General features: G+C 30.3%; 2 protein-coding genes and 1 non-coding gene across 16 annotated transcripts in view; 1 reads left to right on the top strand and 2 right to left on the bottom strand.

Moving 5' to 3' along the window:
- LOC136989437 (FK506-binding protein 15-like) overlaps window positions 1–26,315 on the top strand; it is a 114,758-nt gene that overhangs the window by 30,863 nt on the left and 57,580 nt on the right. For all 9 annotated transcript variants that reach the window (XM_067287580.1, XM_067287584.1, XM_067287583.1 and 6 more), the window contains exons 5-7: window positions 1,137–1,211; window positions 1,303–1,401; window positions 2,092–2,244. In XM_067287580.1, the coding sequence (XP_067143681.1) occupies window positions 1,137–1,211; window positions 1,303–1,401; window positions 2,092–2,244 (327 nt within the window). The remainder of the gene's footprint in view (window positions 1–1,136; window positions 1,212–1,302; window positions 1,402–2,091; window positions 2,245–26,315) is intronic.
- Window positions 3,536–24,846, bottom strand: LOC136989440 (techylectin-5A-like). 6 transcript variants are annotated; one of them, XM_067287592.1, is made up of 5 exons: window positions 24,631–24,846; window positions 6,494–6,669; window positions 6,296–6,401; window positions 6,056–6,220; window positions 3,536–3,966 (listed from the first exon to the last, which is right to left on the bottom strand). In XM_067287592.1, the coding sequence occupies exons 1-5, from the start codon at window positions 24,749–24,751 to the stop codon at window positions 3,725–3,727; spliced, it is 810 nt and encodes a 269-aa protein (XP_067143693.1). In that variant the 5' UTR covers window positions 24,752–24,846; the 3' UTR covers window positions 3,536–3,724. The 6 variants fall into 6 exon arrangements, with proteins under 6 accessions (XP_067143693.1, XP_067143691.1, XP_067143692.1 ...); XM_067287590.1 differs by lacking the exon at window positions 24,631–24,846 and adding an exon at window positions 17,274–17,458; XM_067287591.1 differs by lacking the exon at window positions 24,631–24,846 and adding an exon at window positions 6,742–6,900.
- TRNAT-GGU (transfer RNA threonine (anticodon GGU)) lies at window positions 12,411–12,482 on the bottom strand. The gene has a single exon. It is a non-coding gene; the product is annotated as a tRNA-Thr (tRNA).

Here is a 26,315-nt window from a genome sequence, read left to right as displayed (position 1 = left end):
ATATGATTTGTAATTAATAGTCTTTTTTGTATTACATAATTTTTCGTACTTACGGAATAGCAATCGGTTTTCCTTTCTCAATATAGTAATATCCAAATAATTTAATTCCTGATTTTGTTCTTCTTCACTGGTGAACTTTAAGTTGTTACTCAAACTGTTTGCATAGCTTTCAATATCTTGGGATGAAGTTATTTGTGAGTCATATATAATTAATATATCATCAACGTATATCAACGTAAATTTTTTAAAGAGTAGCTTTTTACTTGGATTTTAATTTAAAGTTTTTAGAATTGAAATTTTACCGATCCCATTGGTTTTTTAAATTTTTTGAATAGTTTTAGGGAAATTAAATTTCTGGAAAAACTTACAGAACTAATGTTTGGCATTAAAAATTGTAAATAAAAATGTTTTGAGGCTAGAATCCATATTTTAAACTTACAAACCACTGTGCGTCATATGATCCGCTGTTGTGGTTGCATCAGCTAACGCTCAGAACACATTATGGCTTTTCTTAATCACCACAACACATCGTGGTCAAATATAATGAAAGCCATGACGCGAATTTTGCTTTGTGGCCGTTTTGAATTAGCAACAATGTGTTGTGGTCATTTTTTTCGTTCAATGAGTGATTTTGGTCTTTGAGCCTAACATTAACACTTCAAAAAGTCCTAAGAGCCACAGTGTCTTTATTGGAATGAAATTTAAATTGAATTATCTGTTTTTGCCAGTTCTTTGTGTTTGTGAGGTTATTTACATATAAAGCCAGTATACTATCAGTGACACTATTAGTTTAGCTATGCTGGCCAAAAATGAATGATAACATATACAATTCACATTACTTAAAATTGTGCAAATTAAACATACAGATGTATAAAAAAAAATTATAATTAAAACAAATTACAACAGCTAAGTTATAAAAACTTGTATTTTCTTACAGTTTCATGTAAGCTTGTGCTTTTATATAAGCTTATCTAGTTTTTAATATAATCTCAGAAAAGTATTTTATAACTATTATAATTAAATATTTTAATCCATGATATAATTTATAACAATTATCCAAAATTTTTATTTTTAATATATTGCTTTCAACTTGTTGCTCTTTTAAGTATTAAAATAATTGTATAAAAATTTTTTAGATTAGGATAATATTGTACAAAAATAAGCAGCACCCATTATCCACTACTACAATTTCTGTACATTTCAATTTTACTGTAAGTATTATTATTTTTATATATATTAATTTAATAAAATCACTTCATGTATGTTTTGACTTTTATGTTTAAAAATTTATTATTTCTTTAGATTCAAGCAAATAATTATGCCAGTTTTTACGATAATCAAAAAGTAAATTGGTCTGTGTTGTTTGATTCAGAACAGTTAGCAAGTGAATTTGCACGACATGTATGATATTTTTTCTTTAGTAATAATCAAAAGTTTTTTTATAATTATTAGAAATATATAGATTTTGATATATTAATTGTATTTAAAATTTAAAAAATTAAATTATTTTCTAATTTATATATAAATATAAACATCCACATCAAACCCCAATACATAGCAATAATTATCCCTCCAACTGCCCTATATCCTCAGGCTATAATTTGGCAATAATAATTATAACTTACTAATAAATTTGGCCCTAGAGGGAGATGTTAGGTGCCATCTTGTATTAAATTTAATAATTATAATTTAATTAAATAAATTTAGACTAAACTGGAAGAAAAGAATTGACTCAAGTGGGACTCTAACCTGTAACTCCTCCTTACTGTGCAGATGTGTTTTAATTAAATTTATAATTATTACATTTAATACAAGGTGGTGCCTAACACCTCCCTCTAGGGCCAAATTTATTAGTAAGTTATAATTATTATTGCCAAATTATAGCCCAAGGATATACGGCAGTTGGAGGGTTATAATTAATTTATATTTAATCTACTTTTTTTATTAATTAAAATGACCTTTTAAAAATCTAACTTTTCTTATCTTCTACATTCTAAGATATTCATTGAATAGGTAAATGGGCAAAAACTTATTTTATAATTTTATTTTCTTTGATGAATAATAGTTCCGATTAAATTTGTTTTAATTTAGGTTGCCTTTACTAAAGCAAAAGTACATGGTTCTCATTTGAATTCACCTTTAATTCAAGATCTTAATTTTGGGGAAGGTAACGAAGTGGATAATGGAGATTCAATAGAAATAAAATATACAGGATGGATTATGAGTAATTACACCTGTGGTGAAGTAAGTAGTTAATCATTATAATTATTTCATAAAAGTTTTTTAGTCAAAGATCATTGTCAAATTGAACCTTGTCTGAGAATAAAAGTTAGTCATTACAAATGTAATAATTTTTTTTACATTAATTTTTTAAATTAAATTATTATATAAATTCAAATAAGTAATTTACTTCATAAATTTTATCCATTAAAAAGTAAGTCCTTGTTTAAAATTGTTAATCAGATGTTATGCAAAGTAATTAAGAAATAAATACAATTAATCATAACTGTTTAGTTCACTGGATTATTTTATAATTTAGCTAATGATTAAATGTTATGCAATTATTCATATAAATAAAACTAATAATCAGTCTGTCTGTCAAAAATCATATTTAAGAAAGTTGAGATACTGTTGATTGACTTCCATATTGAATACATAGTGCTATTTAAAATATTTTATTATGAACAATTCTGATAAACATTGTAATAAAAACCATCAGCTATGAATATTTATACATTTTACTTTCCCAGCTGTTACATGCATGGCATGGGAAACTATGATGATTGTCATGTTTGACCCTCTGGGAATTTTGCAAATCTTGACATTTTGGAACCCCCTGAACCCAAGAAGTCAAAAGGGGGAATTCTGTGTGGGGATATCTACTTTGTTTATATTTCAGGATGGGGTAAAGATTAAAAAACAAAATTTGGCATGGTAACTTGTACATGAGACATTCATGCTATTAAAGTTTGGAATACAGAACTAAGGGGATGGAGTCATGTTGTATTTCAAGGTGCTTAATGAAAATTGTACTTGTTATTGGCATTTGCAATTTTTAAAAATGCATCTCTAAACTCAATTATGCTTTTTATAATAATTAATAATATAAATGTTACTTTTTAATATTATTTCATAACAGATGGTGCCCCACACAATTTTAACTTTGAGCTAGTGTCATAGTGTTTTTTAAACTTAAATATCTCCATTAAAAAAAAATATTTATTATAATTCAACAAAATTACTGCTTTTTAAGCTTTTGTTGTTACTTAAATTTTATATCCTTCGATAATTGCAAATTATCAGACTTCCTTATGGTCTCCTCAACCTCCTGTTTGAGTGCCAAGAAAGTTGAGCAAGAGCCTTTGACAGACTTTTTTTATTACATTGTATTATTTAGAAATATAGTAACAGAATTTTTTCTTTTTATAATTTTTGAATGTATGATATTTATAGACAGATACATGAATTTTTAAAATTGTAGTAGTTGTTGTTAGTTGTTTCCAGTTGTTGAATAATGATACTTAATCACATCATGATAATTAAATAAATCTATTGATTTATTCAGAAAGTTACTATAATGCTTCTTTTTTTGTGACTTTACATTTTTAAAACCCGATATCTCTAGATGTGAGATATAATTTGGATTTTTTACATGTTATACGTGAAAAATATATTCATTACATTTACAAAAAAGTTTTTAAATTTATAACTATTCTTATTTCATTTATCGTATTTTCATATTTACTTCTGGTAAAGAATAATTATAGCCTTTCCATGAATGCCATTCTATTCCGTCAGCAAAAGTACTGTGATAACCATTTAAGTATAAACCATTTAAATTGGATTTGTGACATTGGATGTACCACCATCCACCTTTATAAGATTGCGCACAGTTCTTTTCTGCAACATCATTGTCTCTATCTTTTGTTGTAAACTTCATTCCATTCATACCACCAAAAGAATCACCTTAAATAAATAAAAGCATATTTTAAATATAAACTGTACTTAATTATAAATTTAAATTAAACTACTGAGAGGAAATTGTGATATATTTTTTTACTATTAATTTTAAGTTAATATAATTGTTAACAATTTAAAATTTATTCATATGGTTGCACAGTAAGGTCTCTGTCAACCACTGTGCTGCATCTGATTTCAAGTCCTGTCTAGACTCAAAAATTATCATTTCCCTTATGGTCGACACCATAGTAGGTCTTATCTGCCTTAATGATTGAAGCTGTGATGGACCATAGAGATTTAATGGACTGGCACTTCATATTAATCAATCATTTATTATAATCTAAAATTTTATATTATGTACAGTACTATTATATATATTTTACATTACAGTACGTCTTGGTAATCTGACAATATGTGGGACTGGAACCGTGTCAGATTAAAAGAGATTGTCGAATTATTGGAAGTTCCCAAATTTTGGCAAATTAACAATTTAAACATAATTGATGTAATGAAAACAATGAGCATGTAGACAAATTTGACAGTGAGTCAGCTATTAATGACAGAGCAAAATGCAGAAGTTTGACTGCTGATCAAAACATCTGAGTGTGCTGCTGTCACCAGTAATCAGTATTGCTGAGTTGGTGGATTCCCACTAAACTTACTGGAAATTGGAATTAAACTAATAGGAAGTTGTCTACAATTTGGCAACAGTGTTGGTAATACCTGACAGTTGATTAGTATTGGATTACTCAACATGTTGAACTAGCAAATGGTTGGATTATCAAGGTTTACTGTATATTCTTTCATTGATGTATTGGACTTTGCTGTTTTACGTTAACTGAGATTGTTTTAAAATTTTGTTTTTTTCTTTGGTAAATAATTTTAAATAACACTTTTTAGTCCAAGAAAGCATCATTTGTATATTATTTTGTTTGTGTAGAAAAAACTGTTGAGTTAGGGACTTGGCAATAAACTTATTCCATAAGCAATTTAAAAGCATTTACATGAAATTCAATTAAATAAGAAATAAGTAAACATCAACTGTAGTTATTAATCCATTGGAATTAATAAACCTGTAACCTATATAAATTTCTTAAATTAAATAAAATTTGCCTTCTGGACAATATCTTTTGTATATAGTACTTTGATACATTAAATCATTTTTTGTGCGCCAAATTTGATTAAAACACGATGCATTTTTGCTGTTGTCAGCTGGAAATGTAATAGAAATGTTTCCAGAAATTTAAGCTATTATTCTGTGGTCCTTTCACTGTTTTTGAATCCAGTAAAAGTGAAAATCATCTTGAGAAATAAGTTTGTTTTTTGTTTAATCTATGTTTTTAACATTATTTAAAATGTTTTATGCATTGTAATAAACTAGCTATTAAAGACTATATATACTGTATGACTTCTAGCTTAATTAAGAGGTTTGGTTGTTTCTCTTATTGGCTCTCTGTGAATTGAATGCATTTATAATGTGCAACTGTATTTATGTTTGTTGGGTCAGCTGTTTGGGCATGTGAGAAAACGTAACCACCCAAGGTCCAAACAGGTCACTTTTACAGGTGGTTGCGACATTCAAGGTTATCTTTTTTCTTACAGGCTTTTTACTTGAATTTTTGGGAAACACTTTTCTATAAACTTTTCTGTGTGCGTATGAGCATAAAAGATATGTCAAAAGTGATGAGGAGCCAAAAACCCAAAAAGCATTTTGTAAAGAGCATGGCAATAGAGTTCATTAACACATCAAATTTGTTAATAGAAAATTGAAAGGAAAAAAAATGATTCTAGAGTTGTAGTTTTCATAAAGAAAAAACAGCAAGAAGCATAGTGGAAAACTCAAGAGTAAGTGTATAAAATTGTATTTTCTAATACAGCTTTAGAAAGATGCAAATCAACTTAGTCTGAAGAAATTTCCTTACAGGATATTGGGGTTTTCAGTAATTTATAAATCACACCTCCCCGAAGTGGGGAAAATTAAAGTCCATCAAATAGTTCTTAATTAATATACTTTTTATATTATAGAAAAAAAATGAATATATATGAAATCTTGATTGTTGATTTACATTACTACCTTATCAAAAAATATTCATACCTGCATCTCCTGTGAAATCAGAAACGTGCAATTTATATTGTTGCTTTTCATTTTCTATCCAGAAATTGTTATACAGAGCAAAACGTTTATTTCCTTCCTTGTCCTTCATGTCGATTCGGAGAGAATAATTGCCTTGATTTGTTAATGCGAATATCTTGTCGTTACCTAAATTTATTTCAAAAATATCGAGGTTAATATTGAATGGAGTTATGGTGTGAAATTTCTTGACAAATCACCTACCTAGCCAGAAATCTTCATTCAATTTACCAAATCCTAAGGAATATTCTTCCCAACCCTTGTAGAAATATTCTTTTGGTTGTTTGTAATCTCCTCTCCTTTGAATTACCTTCAAGATGAAAAATGTGCATTAGAATTTAAAAAAATAGACTATAAAGATTTGTAATTAACAAAACATTTGATTAAATAATTTGGTATTACCGTCCAACCTCCTCCATCGTTGTCCATATCACAGTAGACAAGAAAACTCCCAACTGATTCCCAATTCAGAGGCCAAATTCTATAAATGCCAGATGCTTTATTACCATTTTTCTGAATTTGTTGACAGTCAGTTGGGCCCGGATATGGATCGTGAATCATCAAAATATTACCTAAAACTGTGAAATAAATAATTTAAATATTGTATCTAAAATTAATAGAATTAAGAAATATGTATACAAATACAATACCTTCATCCAGAAGGGTATCGATGTTTTTCAAAGTAGAAATAATTTGAGAAATGATCTGAGTGTTTGCATTTTGAAAATGTACAGACAAAACTGCAGTTATCAAGAAATAAATGCAATTCATCTTGTTTATAATTAGCTAAGTTTTACCCAGATAAAGATAAAATAATTTTGTCTGACATAAAATTATTTTATCTTTTATATAGTAAATTGTTTGTTCTCTGATCACGTGAATGAAATTTGATATCGCACATAACTCACAAAGTAAGTTTTGTTTTGCTTCCAGGAATTAACACACACTTCAATGACTATTTTCTCTATCTTCTAAAAAAAAGTATGCACAGAAATTAGATCTGTATTAAGTTGACTCAAGAACTTTACATAATTATTTACAGAAATTTTGAAACACTAGAGCAACAACCTCATTTGAAAGTTCTGTAAATTATATTTTATATTGTTTGGTGTTTTTTAAAAAGTCCATTGCTGGCATTTATTGTTAATAAATAAAAAAAATTAAGCAGTATATTTAAATGTTGAAATTACAGAAATGGTTTTGAAATTTTGAAAATAATTTTTTTTTCTTTCAAATACATGTTAAGGTCTTTACTAAGAATAAATATGGATTGATGTGAATGTTATCAAGTTACTTGCTAATATATAAACATTTCTTAGAATAATTTTACAAAATTTTATATGGAAAAATTAGATAGCTCTTTCCATGAAGGGAAAAATAATTTGGAGAATGTATAATTCTGTTAATCATTGATAAAATTTTAATTGATAAGCAATAATAATTTTAGTGAGATTTTTCTTTAGATATTCAAATGAATTATCAAAACTGAAACTTACATCTGTCACCAAAATGGTTAAACAACACTCTAAACAACTGTCTTTTGATATTAAAACTTTTTATAAATGCAACATATATAAGCAGATACTTTCAACATTAGTCTCCATCAGGCAAGATTTTTGTCAAAATGGAACATCAAACAAAATATTCTTATATAACAACTAACATGCATAGACTCATAACAATCTCTGTAGTAAATGATTAGACAACAGGGAAAACAAATTGATGTAAAACAAATTATCAATTTGTTTTCCCTGTTGCCTAATGATTTACTAAAAAGATTGCTAAGAGTCTATGCAAGTAAGAAGAAATTTAAAAATAAATTTTAACAAAACTTACAATAGAGGACAAGTCATCAATAATGAAATATTTAGTGTGTAATGGTTGTAAAAGTTTGTTTCTTAAATAGTTATTTGCTGTTTCATTTGTATCTAGACATAAATTAAGTCAGTGAAACTGAGCTAAATGTAACTTTGTTTCTTTCTTGTCTACCTGATTAGGATTCTCCTTTTACTTATGTACTGTTTTATTGAAACTACATTACATTACTGCTCTTATCAAATGTGTGTAATTAATATTTAAAAATTTAATATGGATTATCCTTCATAAATAACATAAATAGAAAAATTATCAAAAATCAGTGAAAGAATATAGGCAATTTGAGAAACTTTTTGATAGGAAAAATCCAGTTGTGGAAATGAGTGGAGATAGAAAAGCCAATTTAACTCATCTTCCATTTCAATGATGTCAAATGAAACAAAACTTGAAAATTAATGATATCGGGTATATATGCTTCAAAAAGATGCTTGCAAATTACATTTATGTTTTAAGCAGTGGTGTGCCGTCATTGGAAGTGATGGAAGCGCCGCTTCCACCTTCCAATGACCTTCCCTTGTACTTTATAAAACATAACTTTTCATATTTTAACGTACTTTGAATTAATTAAAATTAATATTTTATTATAACTGCATTATGTATCTTCTACAAATTTCTATACTACATGTGAAAAAAAATGATAAGATTGCTATTGTATATTCGAATAATTCGGTGGCGGATGGAATGTCGAAACCGGGTCAGTTTCCAATCAGCCAGATTATATAGGCATTAGCACATGCAGTTTACAGTGCACCAACGTCACCCGGTTTAGCTGGTAGAAGCGACACATGTGTAAAGTGTCCAACTTTATATCTCGGAATGGTTGTGGGCTGTTAGCCGCCTGCTAGATATTCGGCCACCCTCGCCCGATTATGTGAATCATGAGCAGACTAGATCAACAGCGGGCAACCCCCAGCCCGCGGGCCAGCTACGGCTTGTGAAAAGTTTCTATCCGGCCCGCGAGATCTTTAATAGATTATTAAATTGGAAAAATAACTAATTAATAGTTATTTTTCCAATTCTTTGTAATTTTTGAAAACGATAAGAGAAATAAATGTAGTAATTAACTTTTTATTTATTTATTTCATATTTGCAAAATAAAAAAATTACGAGTCACAAGAAGGCGTCAATTAACTACTACGGCTCGCGGAAAAAACATAAAATTTATTCTGGCCCATGTTATAAAAAAGGTTGCCCACCCTAGACTAGATTTATAACTTAACCCAACCGATAGAAGTTTACTGGCATGTTTTTATGATAGTTCTGTATAGTTGACAGGAGTTTTAAAAAATCCATTAAAATATTTGATATATTTATTCTGCATTTATTCTGCTCTCCCATCTTATATTACTTACGGATTTCAATGTTAAACCAGTGATATTATGATTTTGTATGTCCTATCTGTAAGCGGATGCAGATAAAACGTGTAAAATTCTTGTACAATGTTAAAAAATTAACTGTTACTTTGGCATCATCATTTACAACCATATTTAATGAATGAAATGCACAAGGTACAAAAAAGCTCTAGAATTTATTTTCCTTAAATTTACGATCTAAGTATCAGTAGTCATAAAAATTTGTCTTTCCAATGTTTTCCCAAGACTACAGATATTCAAGTACAAAGTAACTGGTTTCGACTTATTTCTAGTTAAGAAGTAATTAAATAATTGAGAGATCAGGGAATGGGGACATAAATAAAACCCTGTTGAAAGAGCCAGAATTTTACTTAAACAAAAGCTTGACCGAACCAATCACTCGCTCAGTACAGTGGGGAACTGATTTCCGTGTACACCTGGTATTAAAACGAATTAGTTAGAAAACAAATGACTATTAAGTTTAACATAGTTAGATTTTTACAGCTATGGTGAGAAACGTTCAAAATTTACAACAGCCCTGTGGCGTCCTTTGAGATATACTAGTAATGCGACAAAAGAGGCATTTGACATTGACCAGTATCGGCACCTTCGGGATTTGGCACGCACACATTACACACCTACCTAGACCGTCTCTGATTCCATCCATTAGCTACTCGTATCGAGCTATTTGACTAAGTGGATTGTTTTAAAATTTAAAAAGTAAAGAATATTTTATGTTATTTTTATGTACGTTTCTTTACAAAGCTATATTTTAATTATAATTTTTTTTAAAAGTATATTAATACAATTGAACAATATATTGTACCAGGTATGTATATCCATTGCAATTTTTTTCACCGAGTAAGTTTTTATAATTTATCTTTAATTTTAGCCCTTATATTGTGGCTAGAGATTCAGAATGTAATTGTGATATTAAAAATACTTTTAGAGAAGTCGCCAGTTTTTACTGGCTTATCGAACAAATGAATACGAATGGACCCTAGACCAGTGATTCTTAACAGGGGGGCCGCGGCCCCCTGGGGGTCCATAAGAAGTTTGTTGGGGGGCCACCAAATTATGCAAAATTTCCTTCAGAATATAATAAAAAGAAAATTGATGTATAACCGAATATCGTATTGAAAAGTGAAATAAGAAAAATAAAGTTTTCCTATTTAGTTTTTTTTATTTGTTTTTTATTTCTTCCTACCTACAACTTTGTTAGTACAGAAGAAATAAATGCAAATATGCTACTTACACTGCAGTATTTACTTTTTTTATTCCAAAGTAATTCTAAGAAACTATTAATGCCTGGAATTTTAAAAATAATTATGCAAAAATAGTAGGCTTAGTAGTAGGGTTAGAAAATTTAAATATTTTTGCAAAAGTTATGCAAAATTTTTACGACAAGTTGTGGGTGTTTTAGTTTAGTTTTAGCATCAGCTTTGGATCTAATAATAGTGCATTTCTTTCTTATATTGTGTGTTTAGTTTTAATTATTTATAATTAACCCACAAAAATAAGCAAAAAACAGAAAGGAACATTAGAAAATTTTTTTAATTTAAGTAATCACAGACCAGGACCTTCAAAAAGAAAATATACTGAAGAAAATACTAGTGAAAGTTCCGACGATGATACAGTGAAAAACGCAACGGAAAAAAAACCACAAGTCCTAAACTAAAGGTATAAAATTAAGTAACATTAAAATTAGAAAATACGATCGTGATTATATTGAATGTGGGTTCGTAAGAATAGAAGTTCAAGGAATTACAAAATGACAAGAAATCTCGTTAAATTATTTTCGAATATTTTTTGTTTTTTCTATGAATTTTTAATTGTTTATTTTATTTTTTGTTAAAAAATAAATGAGTTTTTATGTTTAATTGTGAAGTTTGAATGTTATTTAAATAGAAAATGAAATAATAAAGTTATGATTTACATTTATTTTATAAAAAAAATAAAGCAATAATAAAAAAATCAATTTATTATAGATAAATTATCAAATAAATTATTATTTAAAAAAATGAGGGTCACAAAAAATTATGAAATATTTGGTGGGCTGCAAGTATAAAAAGGTTAAGAACCACTGCCCTAGACCATCACTGATGAGCAATTAACTGATTGCCCCTGGAAGTCGGCTTCTTACAGAAACACAGCTTCCCTATCATCAAATGTCACGGCACGCCACTGGTTTTAAGTAAGTGTTGTAACAAACCATCTTTGCCTTTTGTAATCTGTATATCTGTTACGATATGTACTAGTGGCAACGCTGTTGTCAAGCTTGGTACTAGTAATCCATCGTCTGTCATAGAGCACACCACGTGTCTCCCCTCTTGTAATGTGTTTAGTTGTTGTAATAATAATACATAAACTTTGCTAGTCATCTCAATAGTGCAGTATACAACTTATAACAATATCAATGTATGATTTTGATGGACAGATTTTACATGTTCATTTTTATTTTTATTTATATCTTGGAAATATACTTGTAGTGCTGATTTATACAGTGGATATATTTTCTTTTATATGCTGTATTATTTAAAAATATAGTATAGTCAACACAACAAAGGATTGCACTTGGTCAATACCAATTGTGCCTATTTTAGAGGAGATAGTGACTGTTAAATCGATAGATCATTTCTCTGGCTCTCATAATTTCTCAATTATTCTTTAGCTACGAATGGTTTGGCTTAAGTATTTGCACGTGTAGCAAAATTACCAGAGAATATCCCATCACTGTCTCTCCTAAAATAGGCACAGTTTGTATTGACCAACTGCAATCTTTCATTGTACCAACATATATATATATATAAAAGGAAACAAAACTATAATTTTACTAATTAACTATCTGTGCACTTACCACATACTTGTAATTTGAATTTCAAGGTTGCAACACTTGATTATAATGTCATTAAGCTATACATTAACTAAAGTCGAATATTATCGGGCGAGAAATGGCTATTAATACTAATAATTTAATAGACAGTTTGGCATTAGAGTTTGGCGTTAGGTGCCATCTCTTGATAAATTTAATAATTATAAATTAATTAGATAATTTAAATAATAATTTAGAATTACTGGAAGAAAAGAAAATCAGCCCGAAGCGGGACTCGAACCCGCAACTCCTGCTTACCGTGCAGATGCGTTGCCAATTACGCTACCCAGGCCTTCGGTCCGATCTCCTTTTCCAGCATATATAAGCTAACGATATAACCATTATATTGTTAGCTTATATATGCTAATGGTTATATCGTTAGCTTATATATCGGGAAGAGGAGATCAGACCAAAGGTCTGGGTAGCGTAATTGGCAATGCATCTGCACGGTAAGCAAGAGTTGCGGGTTCGAGTCCCACTTCAGGCCGATTTTCTTTTCTTCCAGTAATTCTAAATTATTATTTAAATTATCTAATTAATTTATAATTATTAAATTTATTAAGAGATGGCGCCTAACTCTAATGCCAAACTGTCTATTAAATTATTTAGTATTATAGCCATTTCTCGCCTGATAATATTCGGCTGTGGTTGATGTATAGCTTTACATGTATCGGGTGTAGTATGGATGTTTGATTATATAATGTCATTAGCTCTTATCTCTTGGAAAAGAATAGTGAATCACATCATAATTAATGAATGAATCAATAGATTTAGTTCAGATATTATGGTTTTTATTTAAGAATTTTTGTTTTTTTAAATTCAAATTTTATTTTTAAACACAATGGAATATAATGTGAATATAATGTGAAAAGTACAATACATTTATACTTCATAATTATTTCATTTTTCTTATTTTCATGCTCACTTCTGGTAAAGAATAATTATGACCTTTCCAGGTATACCATTCTATTCCGTCAGCATAAGTATCGTGATAACCGTTTAAGTATAAACCATTCAAGTTGGATCGATGACATTTACCATACCACCATCCTCCTTTATAGGCTTCGGCACAATTTTTTTCCCAACGGTCATTATCTGTATCTTTTGTTGTAAACTTCAATCCATTCATACCACCAAAAGAATCACCTAAAATGAAGACAAATAAAATTAAGAGCATAACCTTCATAAATTTTTATAAATTGGTAGTTCTAAAACTAAGGCATAAGCCTCTCTGGCTGGGGTGCAAAAAAAAATGATACATCTTATTTATTTTCTAAGACAACTCCTACCTACTTGATATTCTATCAGCTAATTTCAATATAATATAGCAATAAAAACACTTAACTTCTATCTTCATTTCATTAACATGCAATGTACTGTATTTACTCGTGTATAAGACGAGGTTTTTATTCATTTTTCACTACTTCAAAAACCTAAGTTGTCCTGTACATGCAAGTGAAGGATTTTTTGCATTCTTGCAATAATTTTTGTGAACCGTGTATAGTTCATGCTGCCATTATAGCAGGGTGCTATCAAGGTCAAGGTGAATGTTGCTTTCAAAGATACTGTTCGAAAATAACTTTGAGGAAAGGAATTACCAGTTGCTATTTCTGACTCATCAAATACCAGTCTAGTGACAGGTCACTCACTTTTTATTGTTATGGTATTATACTGTTAGCTTGTGTAATGGAAAGATACTCTTGGTTTTTGACAATGGAAAAAGTACAGAAAACACAGTACAGAGCTTCTTTTAAGAGAAAAGTAATTTTGCATGCAGAAAAGACAAATAACTGTGTAACAGGCGGTGAGTTCAATGTATCAGAAGTGTGTGTGCGCGGAAGTGGCATAATCAGAAAGATTCATTGTTGAATTGTGAAAGTACAAGAAAATCATTTTGTGGATAAAAAACTGGTGAATATCCAAAGTTAGAAGAACAACTACAAAATTTTGTGAAACATATGTGCAATAGGTGTATGCACATGACTGGAAATTCTCCAAGCCCAGAGATCTCGTGAGAGAATGTTGAATTCCACAGCATTCAAAGAATTCAAAGCAAGTCATGGTTGGGCATCCTGCTTCATGAAAAGAGCAGGATTCTCCGTAAGACATTGGACCTCCATTGTTCAAAAATACCCCTGATTACAAAGCCAAGCTGGTCCAGTTTCAGAGGAATGTCATCAATTTAATAAAAGAGACTAAATTTCTAATAAGCCAAATTGGGAATGCAGATGAGACCGAGTAATACAACTAATCCATCAAAAACAAGAAAAGCAAGTATTGATTCAGTCAGTGGGAATGAAGAGCAAAGAATCATGGTCATTCTGGCATGCACAGCAGATGGTCATAAATTACCATCATACATTATATTGAAGTGGAAAACAATCTCTAAGGATGACACTTTTCTAAGAGATGATGTTATTCAATGTCACAAGAAAGGCTTGATGAACAACGAACTTATGATTGATTGGTTAAATACAGTTTGGCTATGTCGACCAGGAGCATTTCTAAAACTACAGTCAATTTTAGTGATGGATGCATTCAACTGACACCTCACAGATGACATATCAAAAATCTTCTAGGGAAAAACGAGCACACTTGTGATGATTCCTGGGGAAATAACATCATAATTATAGCCCTTGGATGCCAATGCATCAACAAGCCATTTAAAGATTGTGTGAAGAAACTGTACACTGACTGGCTTACCTCTGAAAATAGTGAAGTGACCGCAACCGGCCGCATGAAACGGGCTAAAGCTTCACAGACTGCTATATGGGTATCAGTTGCGTGGAAGAGCATTCCTCACAAGCTGATAGCGAAATCATTCAGGAAATGTTGCATTTCAAACTCACTCGACGAATCCGAGGATGATGCTTTGTGGAGTGAAAGTAGAAAAGAGGAGAGTCCAAAGCTTCGGAGGACAAGTCCAAGTAGACAAAAGGTGATAGTGTCAAGAATACATGGTTGTTTGCCTTAATACATGCATTTGATAATATTTTGTGATTAAATGAAATAAAATTAGAATTGTATTAATAAATCTAATTTTCTTAATTTTGATCTTTAAAGTCACATCTTGTTCTATATGTGAGATTGTCTTACACGCAAGTAAATACAGTATTATTACTTGGCATGCTATTATGGTGATTATGACTATACTGTTGATTATATTGTCAAAATTTGAATCCATTTACCTGTAATTATATCTGTTATTATTTTCAAAACAAGTAAAATAATCAAAGAACTAAGAAAGTACTAATTCAGTTGGTATAAAATACAAGTACACCAAACAAAACCTTTATAATCTTTATAATAATCTTTAAATAATTTTAATGTATAATAGACAAATGTATTGATCTTACACAACTTCTGCTTCGGGTGAACAAAATTCTAAACTTGGAATGCAATATAAAGGTTTTGTTTGGTGTTAGTCATTGATCCAGTTTTTGAGAAGGCAATTTTGGAATAAAATACTTTGAAAGAAACAGAAAACACATGTTATTTGCTTTTCTGACAGTTTGGAATGGTTTTTCAAAATGTTTTTGGCTTTCTTGAGAAGCCTTCTTTGGGTTTTCTAGTTAGAATGTTGATGTTTTGATCTTTAAAATTTGTTACAGATTCTATCTTTCCAAAAAATTTGTGGAATGTTTTTTTTTTCTTTCTTTTGGGCATTGTCAAAAACACACACACACTAGGTTTCATCTTCTTGCCGGCTGTTGGATTTCTTTCATAGAGAGTTGTTGGGACAGTGAAACACAAAATAATGGCTCTGCAATCATCATATGACTACCCCATAAGAAAGAAGCCTGACAACTAGCAAGAAAGTCAAACCTAGTTTATGCACACCAACACTACCCAAAAGCAAACAGAAAGCATTCCATGAACATTCCAAAGATAGAATCCGTAATGAACTTTAAAGATCAAGCATCAATATTTTAAATAAAGATACACTGTGCATTTTTTAAAACACACTGTCATTGTTCAATTTAAAATTAATATAAAGTAAGAGACTATTTTGAATGTAAATTTCAAATTAAATTGCCAAAATTTAAGGAACTTCAGAAATATTTAGGATATATGAGAGTAATTAGTAGGCTAAAAGTCAAATAAGAACTTAGAAGCATAAAAGATTGAATGACATTTTCATTAAATTATGTACAAATAATTTAAACGAACATAGTCCAAAATGACTACAAGATGACACAATAAAAACTGTAAAGAAATTTTTAATTCACCCTGAGTATCAGTGGTTGGATCAACAGTTTTTGTATTTTAACCCTACCTAATGAGCAAAATTAAAACCCATTCTGTAGCTCAGTGCATTGATGCTTCGTGTTAACACTCGAGATTAATTTTTAACTTATAAGAGATCTCGTATTTTATCTGTGTTAATAAATTATTTTTAAAATATTCATACCTGCATCTCCTGTGAAACCAGAAACGTGCAATTTATATTGTTGCTTTTCATTTTCTATCCAGAAATTGTTATACAGAGCAAAACGTTTATTTCCTTCCTTGTCCTTCATGTCGATTCGGAGAGAATAATTGCCTTGATTTGTTAATGCGAATATCTTGTCGTTACCTAAGTTTATTTCGAAAGTATCGAGATTAATATTGAATGGAGTTATGGTGTGAAATTTCTTGACAAATCACCTACCTAGCCAGAAATCTTCATTCAATTTACCAAAACCTAAGGAATATTCTTCCCAACCCTTGTAGAAATATTCTTTTGGTTGTTTGTAATCTCCTCTCCTTTGAATTACCTTCAAGATGAAAAATGTGCATTAAAATTTTAAAAAAATAATTAACAAAACATTTGATTAAATAATTTGGTATTACAGTCCAACCTCCTCCATCGTTGTCCATATCACAGTAGACAAGAAAACTCCCAACTGATTCCCAATTCAGAGGCCAAATTCTATAAATGCCAGATGCTTTATTACCATTTTTCTGAATTTGTTGACAGTCAGTTGGGCCCGGATATGGATCGTGAATCATCAAAATATTATTTAAAACTATGAAATAAATAATTTATAAATATTGTATCTAAAATTAATAGAATTAAGAAATATGTATACAAATACAATACCTTCATCCAGAAGAGTATCAATGTTTTTCAAAGTAGAAACGATTTGAGAAACGATCTGAGTGTTTGCATTTTGAAAATGTACAGACAAAATGGCAGTTATCAGAAAGTAAACGCACTTCATATCATCTGTAAGTAGTTAAAATAATTTTTCTATCTGGCTAAAATTTATCTTTTATATAGTAAATTTTTGATTCTCATTAAGTTTTCGATCATGTGAACAACATTTGATACATCATGAGTTACGTGTGATAAGTTTCTTTTTGCTTCCAGGAAATATCATATGTTTAAATGATTTTTTTCCCCTAGTTTCTAAAAAAGTAGACAGAGAAAGTAGATCTGTATTAAGATGAAGCAAGACATTTTAAAATTGCAAATAATTACGCAAACTTTAGAGCAAGAATTTGTCATTTGAAAGTTTTCTAAATTATATTTTATATTGTTTTTTTCTCAAAAGATTTCATTCCTGTTATGTATAGTTTAATGTTAAATTTATTCAGATTTTTATGTAAAATTATTAAATTAAAATTTAGTTTATAGTACGTTTAGATAATGCTGAAATTAGAAAAAAATGATGCAGAAATAATAATTTTTTTCTACAAAAACATCTAAAAATCTTTTACATTAATCCATATTTATTCTTAGAAATGTTATGAAGTTATTTGCTAATACATAAACATTTCTTAGAATAATTTTACAAAATTTTATATAGAAAAATCAGATCCCTTTCCATGAAGGGAAGGGAAATTGGAGAATTTATAATTCTGATGATGATTTTGATAAATCTTAATTGATAAGCAATAGTAATTTTAATGAAATTTTATTTTATAGATATTCAAATTAAACTATAAAAACTGACATTATTAATAACAAATGAATTATTTCATATGCAAACTTTATGTAGCGCTTCTAAACTGTTAACTTCACAACAGCTTTGACATGATTTTAAATTGACAGATATTCATTACTTCAATATGAATTATAACATGTGCTATTTGTACCAAGTAATGTCATTGGTATTCCTATTCTTTTAGAAAACAGGAGTTTTATCAATTTTCTCCATCATAAAATCAGAGGAGGCAGTATATTATTCATTTTTCTGAGTTTACACACTATTTTTGAAATTTACAAGTATTGGGACACAATTTTAGCAGCTAGTTTCTAAACTTTCCTTTATTATTACAATAGTTTAGGTACCACAACTAAAAAGTGCATTTTTATTCACCTTGAGCATTTTTTAATTATGAGGGCTGATTATGATTAAATATCCAGGACAGAATTTGTTGTATGAAAGAAAAGCAATTAAACTGAAATAGTACAACTTTTCCACATAATATTAAATTGAGAAAAGACTGCTTTTATCTTTTTATTTTAATATTCTTTCTTAACCTATTAAAGGTCTTCTTTCCTTCCATACACAAACTTCTCTCAAATCTCTGACCATATAAACTTACTACAATCAAACAAGATATATAAAAATTTCTTAGTGGAATTTTTTTAAGATGAAATGATATCTTCAAACACTTAAAACATATCACAATGAATGTAAACTACAATACACAGATTATTTTAAAGTAATTCAGATTTCACATAAGATCCTAAGTTTTTTTGGAGTTTTATTCCTGGAGATATTGATTTTGTGTGTTGTTCATTATTATGTTCTCCATTCAGTTTCCCATTTATTGTTAAGAAACAGGCAACACCCTACACTAATATCAGTATCTAAAACACTGATAGTTATATATTAAAGTCAAATGATTGCTGGATTATATTGTGCTGTATTACTACTACTATCAATAATTAAATGCTAAGTAATTTGGCAGTAGAGATAGGCATTAGATGGCATCTCTTCCTGAATTAAATTAATATTTTTAATAATTTAGAAGGTTTTGGAAAAAGAATCTGCCAGAAGTGGGACTCGAATCTGCAACTTCCGCTTACTAAGTGGTTGTGTTGCCAGTTATGCTAGCCGAACCTTCATCTGATCTTCCCTTCCAGAACTATTATAGATATAACCATACTCTGTTATGCTCTGTCACTTTTTCTTAGTTTATAAACCAAGTTATTTTGGTATGGATTTTCTATTCCAAATTTCAATTGTCTAGAGCTGCAGCACACCAGTAACCAAGCTGTTTTTTCATTCTCTAGAGAATAATAAAACTGTGAGATCTTGACCAAAATCTGTGTTAAAAGAAAAGTTTTCAAGTAAAATGTGTTTCATAAATAACAAGTCAAAAAATTATCAAAGTCAATGAAAGAATATAGGCAATTTGAGAAGTAATTTTGAGAATCTTTTTGATGGGGAAACTCTAATTGTAGAAATATCCATGGTGAGTGAGTTCCATTAATATTAAATTGGTTTTTCCATATTTTTCATTCCAATGATATTAAATGGAATCAAACTTGAAAATTAATGATATCAGGTAAATAAGCTTAAAAATGATGTATATGAATTGTATTCATGTTTTATGTAAGTACCTTAACAGACTTCTACAAAGTTTTTGCCTTGTGTAATCTGTATATCAATGAATAGTGGACAGAATTTTACATATAAATTAAAATAAAAATGAGCATCTTGGAAATGTATTTTTGATGCTGATTTATACAGTGGATATCAGCATCAACCATTGTCAAGCTGCTACTGGAAGAAGTCTCCATTAATCTTTTCCATTTTTCCCTATTCAATGCTTTAGTTTTCCAATTTATGTCAACTATTTTCCTGATTACTACGTACTGTACACTGCATTACTACAAACAAACTACTTCAAACAACCTTTACTCTGCAGTAAAATTAATTCTTTAATCTAACGTTTTCAGTTAGCTTTACTAACCCTCTTCAGGATTGCCAAAAAAACCGTTATTTCGAAAAATACGTTTGAAAAACTCTTTACAATTTAGAATGCTTTTAAACTTTCCGGCTGCGCAATCTCAGATCATTCTTTCACAGCTGCATATCGGCCGCTCTCCAAGCGGAAGGGATTCGATATGATTCTTTAAAATTAATGCTTTGCCCTTTTTCATTGTACTTGTTAATACACCACGCCTCCGTATATTTAAGTTGCCTTATATTTGCCACTTTCTGTACAATTTTCGCATCGTCCCAGTTGATAGACACCTCGTCCGGATCCGCTATCGCATAGTTGGCTAACGCCGTAACTGGTTGCCTGCATCTTACATTTCTTTTATGCTCCTCTAACCTTACCGCCAGCGATCTCTTCATGGCTCCTATATAATACAGCTCCGTACTCCTCCTTTTATCCTGCACTGGTATTCTGTAAACCCCTGGAATTTTCATTCTGTCTATGGGCGCTTTGTCGTTCCGTAGCAACTGAAATACAGTAGGGTTCCTCCTGTATGCTATTTTTTTTATTCTTCTCTATTCCTATTCTTCTATATATGTTGCTTAATTGAGCTCTATACTCCATTATGGTAAATTCTCCCTTTTCTTCACTCTCGTTATTACGTTTCTCCATTTCCTGCACCAACTGTTTTATTTTGCCACTTTTTACTCCTACATTTTCTGCTATTTTCTTGATGTATTCCACCTCCCTTCTTGTGTCTTGCATACTGCTACAATGCGTGTATGCTCTTCTAAGCAGTGCTCTGAAGGCTGCCAACTTGTAGTTCGTCGGGTCATGGGAAACCCATGGTATCATCTCTGGAATGTACGATGGTTTACGATACACTTTAGTAGTTATTTTTCCTTCTTCCTCCACTTCTACATCTATGTCCAGGAAATGTATTTTTCTATGGCTCTGCTGTTCTATTTCTAGCTCCAGCCCGAAGATATTGCTATTTATATCTCTACTAAATTTTTCCACGTCTGGCTTCTCGTTCCATATATACATACATACATACATCATCTACATATCTTGCATACAGTAATATTTTTCCTTTATATTTATGCAATTTGCTACATTCTAGAGATCTTACTACTAATTCGCATAATAACCCTGACACGGGGCTACCCATTGGCACGCCCCTATGTTGCTTGTATGTAGTATCTTCAAACTCGAAGAACGACGAAAAAGTGGCTAAGTGCGCCAATTCTAATACTTGCCTTCTTACTTTTGCTGCATTTTCTATCTTTTCTAACAAAAAATCTCTCAAGTGCCCAAAACACGGCTCCAACTTTACCGATGGGTACATTGCCTTAAAATTGAAGACTGTCATGTAGCTTTTTTCGTTTAATTTCAATTGCTTTAACTTCTGTATTACCTCTACTGCCTGCGTTACGCTATACTGATGTGCAGGCATGTTTATCATAATAAATTCTTTGAGCTTCCTTTCTAGCAATATCGTAGGAGCAGAGTACTTATCTACTACCGGCCTTATGCTTTTTCCCGGTTTATGGGTCTTCGCAAACCCGAATAGTCTTGGAACGGCCGGGGATGATACGATAATGTTCTTCATTTCCAGCTGCTTAGCCAAATCTGTCTTACTAAACCGTTTTACTCTTGCTTGTATCTGGTCTACAATCATCGGGTGCGTTACCCTGCATTGAGTGTCCTTTATGTAATCTGCTAGCAGTTCTTTATATGTGCCCTTCTTCATAATTACCATGTTTTTAGACTTGTCTGCCCTTGTTAGCACTACATCATTATCATTCATCCATTTTTTACTTTCTCTTATATCTTTCCATGTCTTGTCCTGAGTTTTTCTTTTACATTCACTGTTAATTTTTCGAAATAACGGTTTTTTTGGCAATCCTGAAGAGGGTTAGTAAAGCTAAACGAAAACGTTAGATTAAAGAATTAATTTTACTGCAGAGTAAAGGTTGTTTGAAGTAGTCTATTTTCCTGATTTCGTCACTCCATTATACTGGGGTCTTCATCCTGGCTGAGTCCGGCCCATTGCCATTTTGAATGTTTGATCCTCTCAATGATATCATATACATTTTACTTCTACATTGTATCATTTTAAAATATAGTACAGTAGAGCGTCGTTAATCGGAACGTCGGTAATAGGAATGGCCGGTAATCGGAACGATTTTCAGTCGGACTGTGTCGTGCTGAATCGAACATTTTTGATACTAGATTTACTTCTATAGTATAATTTTCATGTTTTTATATTCTTCAATATATTTATTTTGTTTGTACAAAATGAAAAAATAATTTTTAACGATACGATAGCCTCGATTATTATTATATAAAATTTTCGTTAGGCTTAAAATCGACGAAAATTCAACACGAAGCGACACGCAACGGAGAAAAGTTTGAACATCGGACAGGTTAATATATTTTTTCGTACAAAGTCGGTAATCGGAACAAATGACTAATCGGAACAACCCCAGTCCTCAATTGATTCCGATTTCCGACGCTCTACTGTACATATAAAAGGAAATGAAAATATAAGTTTAATAATTTACTGGTGTTTGCTCTGTACACAGATTACTATCATCATAAAATTCAAATAGTTCTTATTGATTATAGTGTCATTCTTACCAACTCTTGGAAAAGAACAGTGAATCACATCATGATTAATGAATCTAGATTTAGTTTAGATGATATACTTTTTATTTTAAAATTTGTTTTTAAAATTCAAATTTCACATTATATTCCATTATGTTTATAAATGAATGTATTTTTTATTTCTAAATTTAAAATTTACAGTTATTTCCGATATCTTCATTTTATTTTTCTCACTTTCATGCTCACTTCTGGTAAAGAGTAATTATAGCCTTTCCATGAATGCCATTCTATTCCATCAGCAAAAGTACTGTGATAACCATTTAAGTAAAAACCATTTAAATTAGATCGGTGACATTTATCATACCACCATCCTCCTTTATAGGCTTCTGCACAATTTTTTTCCCAAGCGTCATTATCTTTGTCTTTTGTTGTAAACTTCATTCCATTCATGCCACTGAAAGAATCACCTGAAACAGACATGAGTAGAGTATAAATTAAGAGCATAAATTTCATAAATTCTTTTAAATTGGCAGTTCTAAAACTAAGGCATGTGCTTTTCTAGTGGATGCAAGAAAAAATGTTCCATATTATTCATATTTATTTTCTAAGACAATTTCTGCACAGTATGTGCAGAAATTGTGATCCCTCACAGTAATTGCAGAAATTGCAATTACTGTGAGGGATTAAGTCCAAATTTGTTCCAGGATGCAAAATACATTGTGGTTAGTATGGGTTGGACACTACCCAACCGTTATTGCATCAATGCATGATTTTGTTGCAAATCAGACTCCTTATGCACTTATATTTGAACAATGGTGGTACATTTTTTTAGCATACTCTCATTGTTCAACTTAAAATGAATATGAAGAAAGGAAACTGTTTTGAATATAATTTCAAATTAAATTGCCAAAATTTAAGGAACTTCAGAAATATTTAGGATATCTGAGGGTAAATAGTAGGCTAAATGTCAGAACTAAGAAGCATAAAAGATTGAATGACATTTTCATTAAATTATGTAAGAATAATTTAGACCAACATAGTCCAAAATGACTACAAGATGACACATTAAAAACAGGATGAATTAAAAATTTCTTTACAGAGTATCAGTGGTTCGATCAAGTTTTTGTATTTCAACCCTACCTAATGAGCAAAATTAAAACCCCTTCTGTAGCTCAGTGCATTGATGCTTCGTGTTAACACTCGAGATTAATTTTTAACTTATAAGAGATCTCGTATTTTATCTGTGTTAATAAATTATTTTTAAAGTATTCATACCTGCATCTCCTGTGAAACCAGAAACGTGCAATTTATATTGTTGCTTTTCATTTTCTATCCAGAAATTGTTATACAGAGCAAAACGTTTATTTCCTTCCTTGTCCTTCATATCGATTCGGAGAGAATAATTGCCTTGATTTGTTAATGCGAATATCTTGTCGTTACCTAAGTTTATTTCGAAAGTATCGAGATTAATATTGAATGGAGTTATGGTGTGAAATTTCTTGACAAATCACCTACCTAGCCAGAAATCTTCATTCAATTTACCAAAACCTAAGGAATATTCTTCCCAACCCTTGTAGAAATATTCTTTTGGTTGTTTGTAATCTCCTCTCCTTTGAATTACCTTCAAGATGAAAAATGTGCATTAAAATTTTAAAAAAATAATTAACAAAACATTTGATTAAATAATTTGGTATTACCGTCCAACCTCCTCCATCGTTGTCCATATCACAGTAGACAAGAAAACTCCCAACTGATTCCCAATTCAGAGGCCAAATTCTATAAATGCCAGATGCTTTATTACCATTTTTCTGAATTTGTTGACAGTCAATCGGGCCCGGATATGGATCGTGAATCATCAAAATATTACTTAAAACTATGAAATAAATAATTTATAAATATTGTATCTAAAATTAATAGAATTAAGAAATATGTATACAAATATACAATACCTTCATCCAGAAGAGTATCGATGTATTTCAAAGTAGAAGCGATTTGAGAAACGATCTGAGTGTTTGCATTTTGAAAATGTATAGACAAAACAACAGTTGTCAGAAAATAAACGCACTTCATCTCGTCTGTAATTAAAATTACTTTACGTCTGGGTAAAACTTTCCGTTATATAATAAGTTGTCGGCTCTCGTGTGAACAAAATTGTATATCATACGTAACTTGTAAAGTAACTTTATGTTGCTTCCAAGAACTATCACGTGTTTCGATGATTCCCCCCTCCGCTTCCTAGACAAGTAGTCATAGAAAATAGCTCTTTAGTAAGAGGAAGCACGACATGTTACATAATTATTTGGCAAAAATTCCGACACTTCAGATCACTTCACAGCAAGAATTTATTCGTGCTGTGAAGTGCTCTGAAGTTATTTGAAAGTTCTGTGTACTACATTTTTGTGTTAGCTGTTTAGGAGTTTCCCAGGAAAGTGCTTGGCCATTCCTGGCTTAAGTTTAATGATTTTATAGTTAATGTGGATAAATTTGAAAAAAAAGACCGTAAACAGGGAAGTACAGTACTTGAGGTGCTGCAGTACCTCATTGGTACCAAAGAACTCAGTTTTGTTACTTTAAAATAACAATAGAAACAAAATTCTCCCGAATCTGGCTTGAGTAGCACCCGTTTTCGTAAAATCCCGTATACGCCATTGACGGTATACTTCATCTGAAATTTCAGGAAATAGTTTTAAATACTTTCCTCTGCAAAAACATCTGGAGATCTTTACGAAGAATTTTTGGATTAATAGAAATTTTTCCAACTTATTTGCTAATAAATAAACGTAATTTTGCCATTCCTCTTGTTTACAGTTTTACATTTTATAGTTTCATAGAATAATAATTTTATATGAAAAAGTCGAAGTGGGTTGTACCGATTTCTGCTAAGGAATCTGTAACCTGTGAGTAATTGACGATCTTCTAATTGGCAAACAAATTATTTTAATGAGATTTCAGTTTTCAAACGAGTTTGCAAATGAAGGTATAAACAGAAGCCATCTGATAAATATAAATATATTACTTCGCACGAAAAAAAATATTTTTTAGTATAAACGCTCTAATTTATTGTCATTTCAAGGTTGTCAGAGAATTTATAAAATATTTATGATGTTGGCAGATGTCCATTATTTCAAGATGATAGATTACAATATCGATACCAAGTCATCTGGCTTTCACTCATTTAATTTGGTTTTTAAATTTATTTATTGTACTGTACATGTACAGGACGTTGCTGATTGGTTCCGCGTGGTTTTCCGAAATTTTAAAATTATTCACTTTTACACATTTTATTCATATTCACATACACACATTCATATTCACACATTTTAAATTTATCACTCGAATATAGATCTCTAGTACTATAGATTCTTGTTAATTCGAACTCGATCGTGATGCCTCCTGTTTGTTCGAATCAACAGCGCGTTAATAGATTAACATTATCCCACTTCCGAAATTTAAAGATAGAATTTGCATAATTAATTTATTAATTTGAATGTTTTGAAACTGATTTTTTTAAAATCAGTTGGCGTATGATTTGGATGGTTTATGGTCGCCTATGACGTTTGCTCGTCATGTCTTTTTTATGATTTTTTTTCTTTATTCTAATGAATCTGTTATGGTACCTTTTGTTTTATATTTC

This window comes from Centruroides vittatus, unplaced genomic scaffold (assembly GCF_030686945.1).
Source record: "Centruroides vittatus isolate TY-2023 unplaced genomic scaffold, ASM3068694v2 scaffold_576, whole genome shotgun sequence".
Lineage (NCBI taxonomy): Eukaryota > Metazoa > Arthropoda > Arachnida > Scorpiones > Buthidae > Centruroides > Centruroides vittatus.
This window is presented reverse-complemented; position numbering and strand designations above follow the sequence as displayed.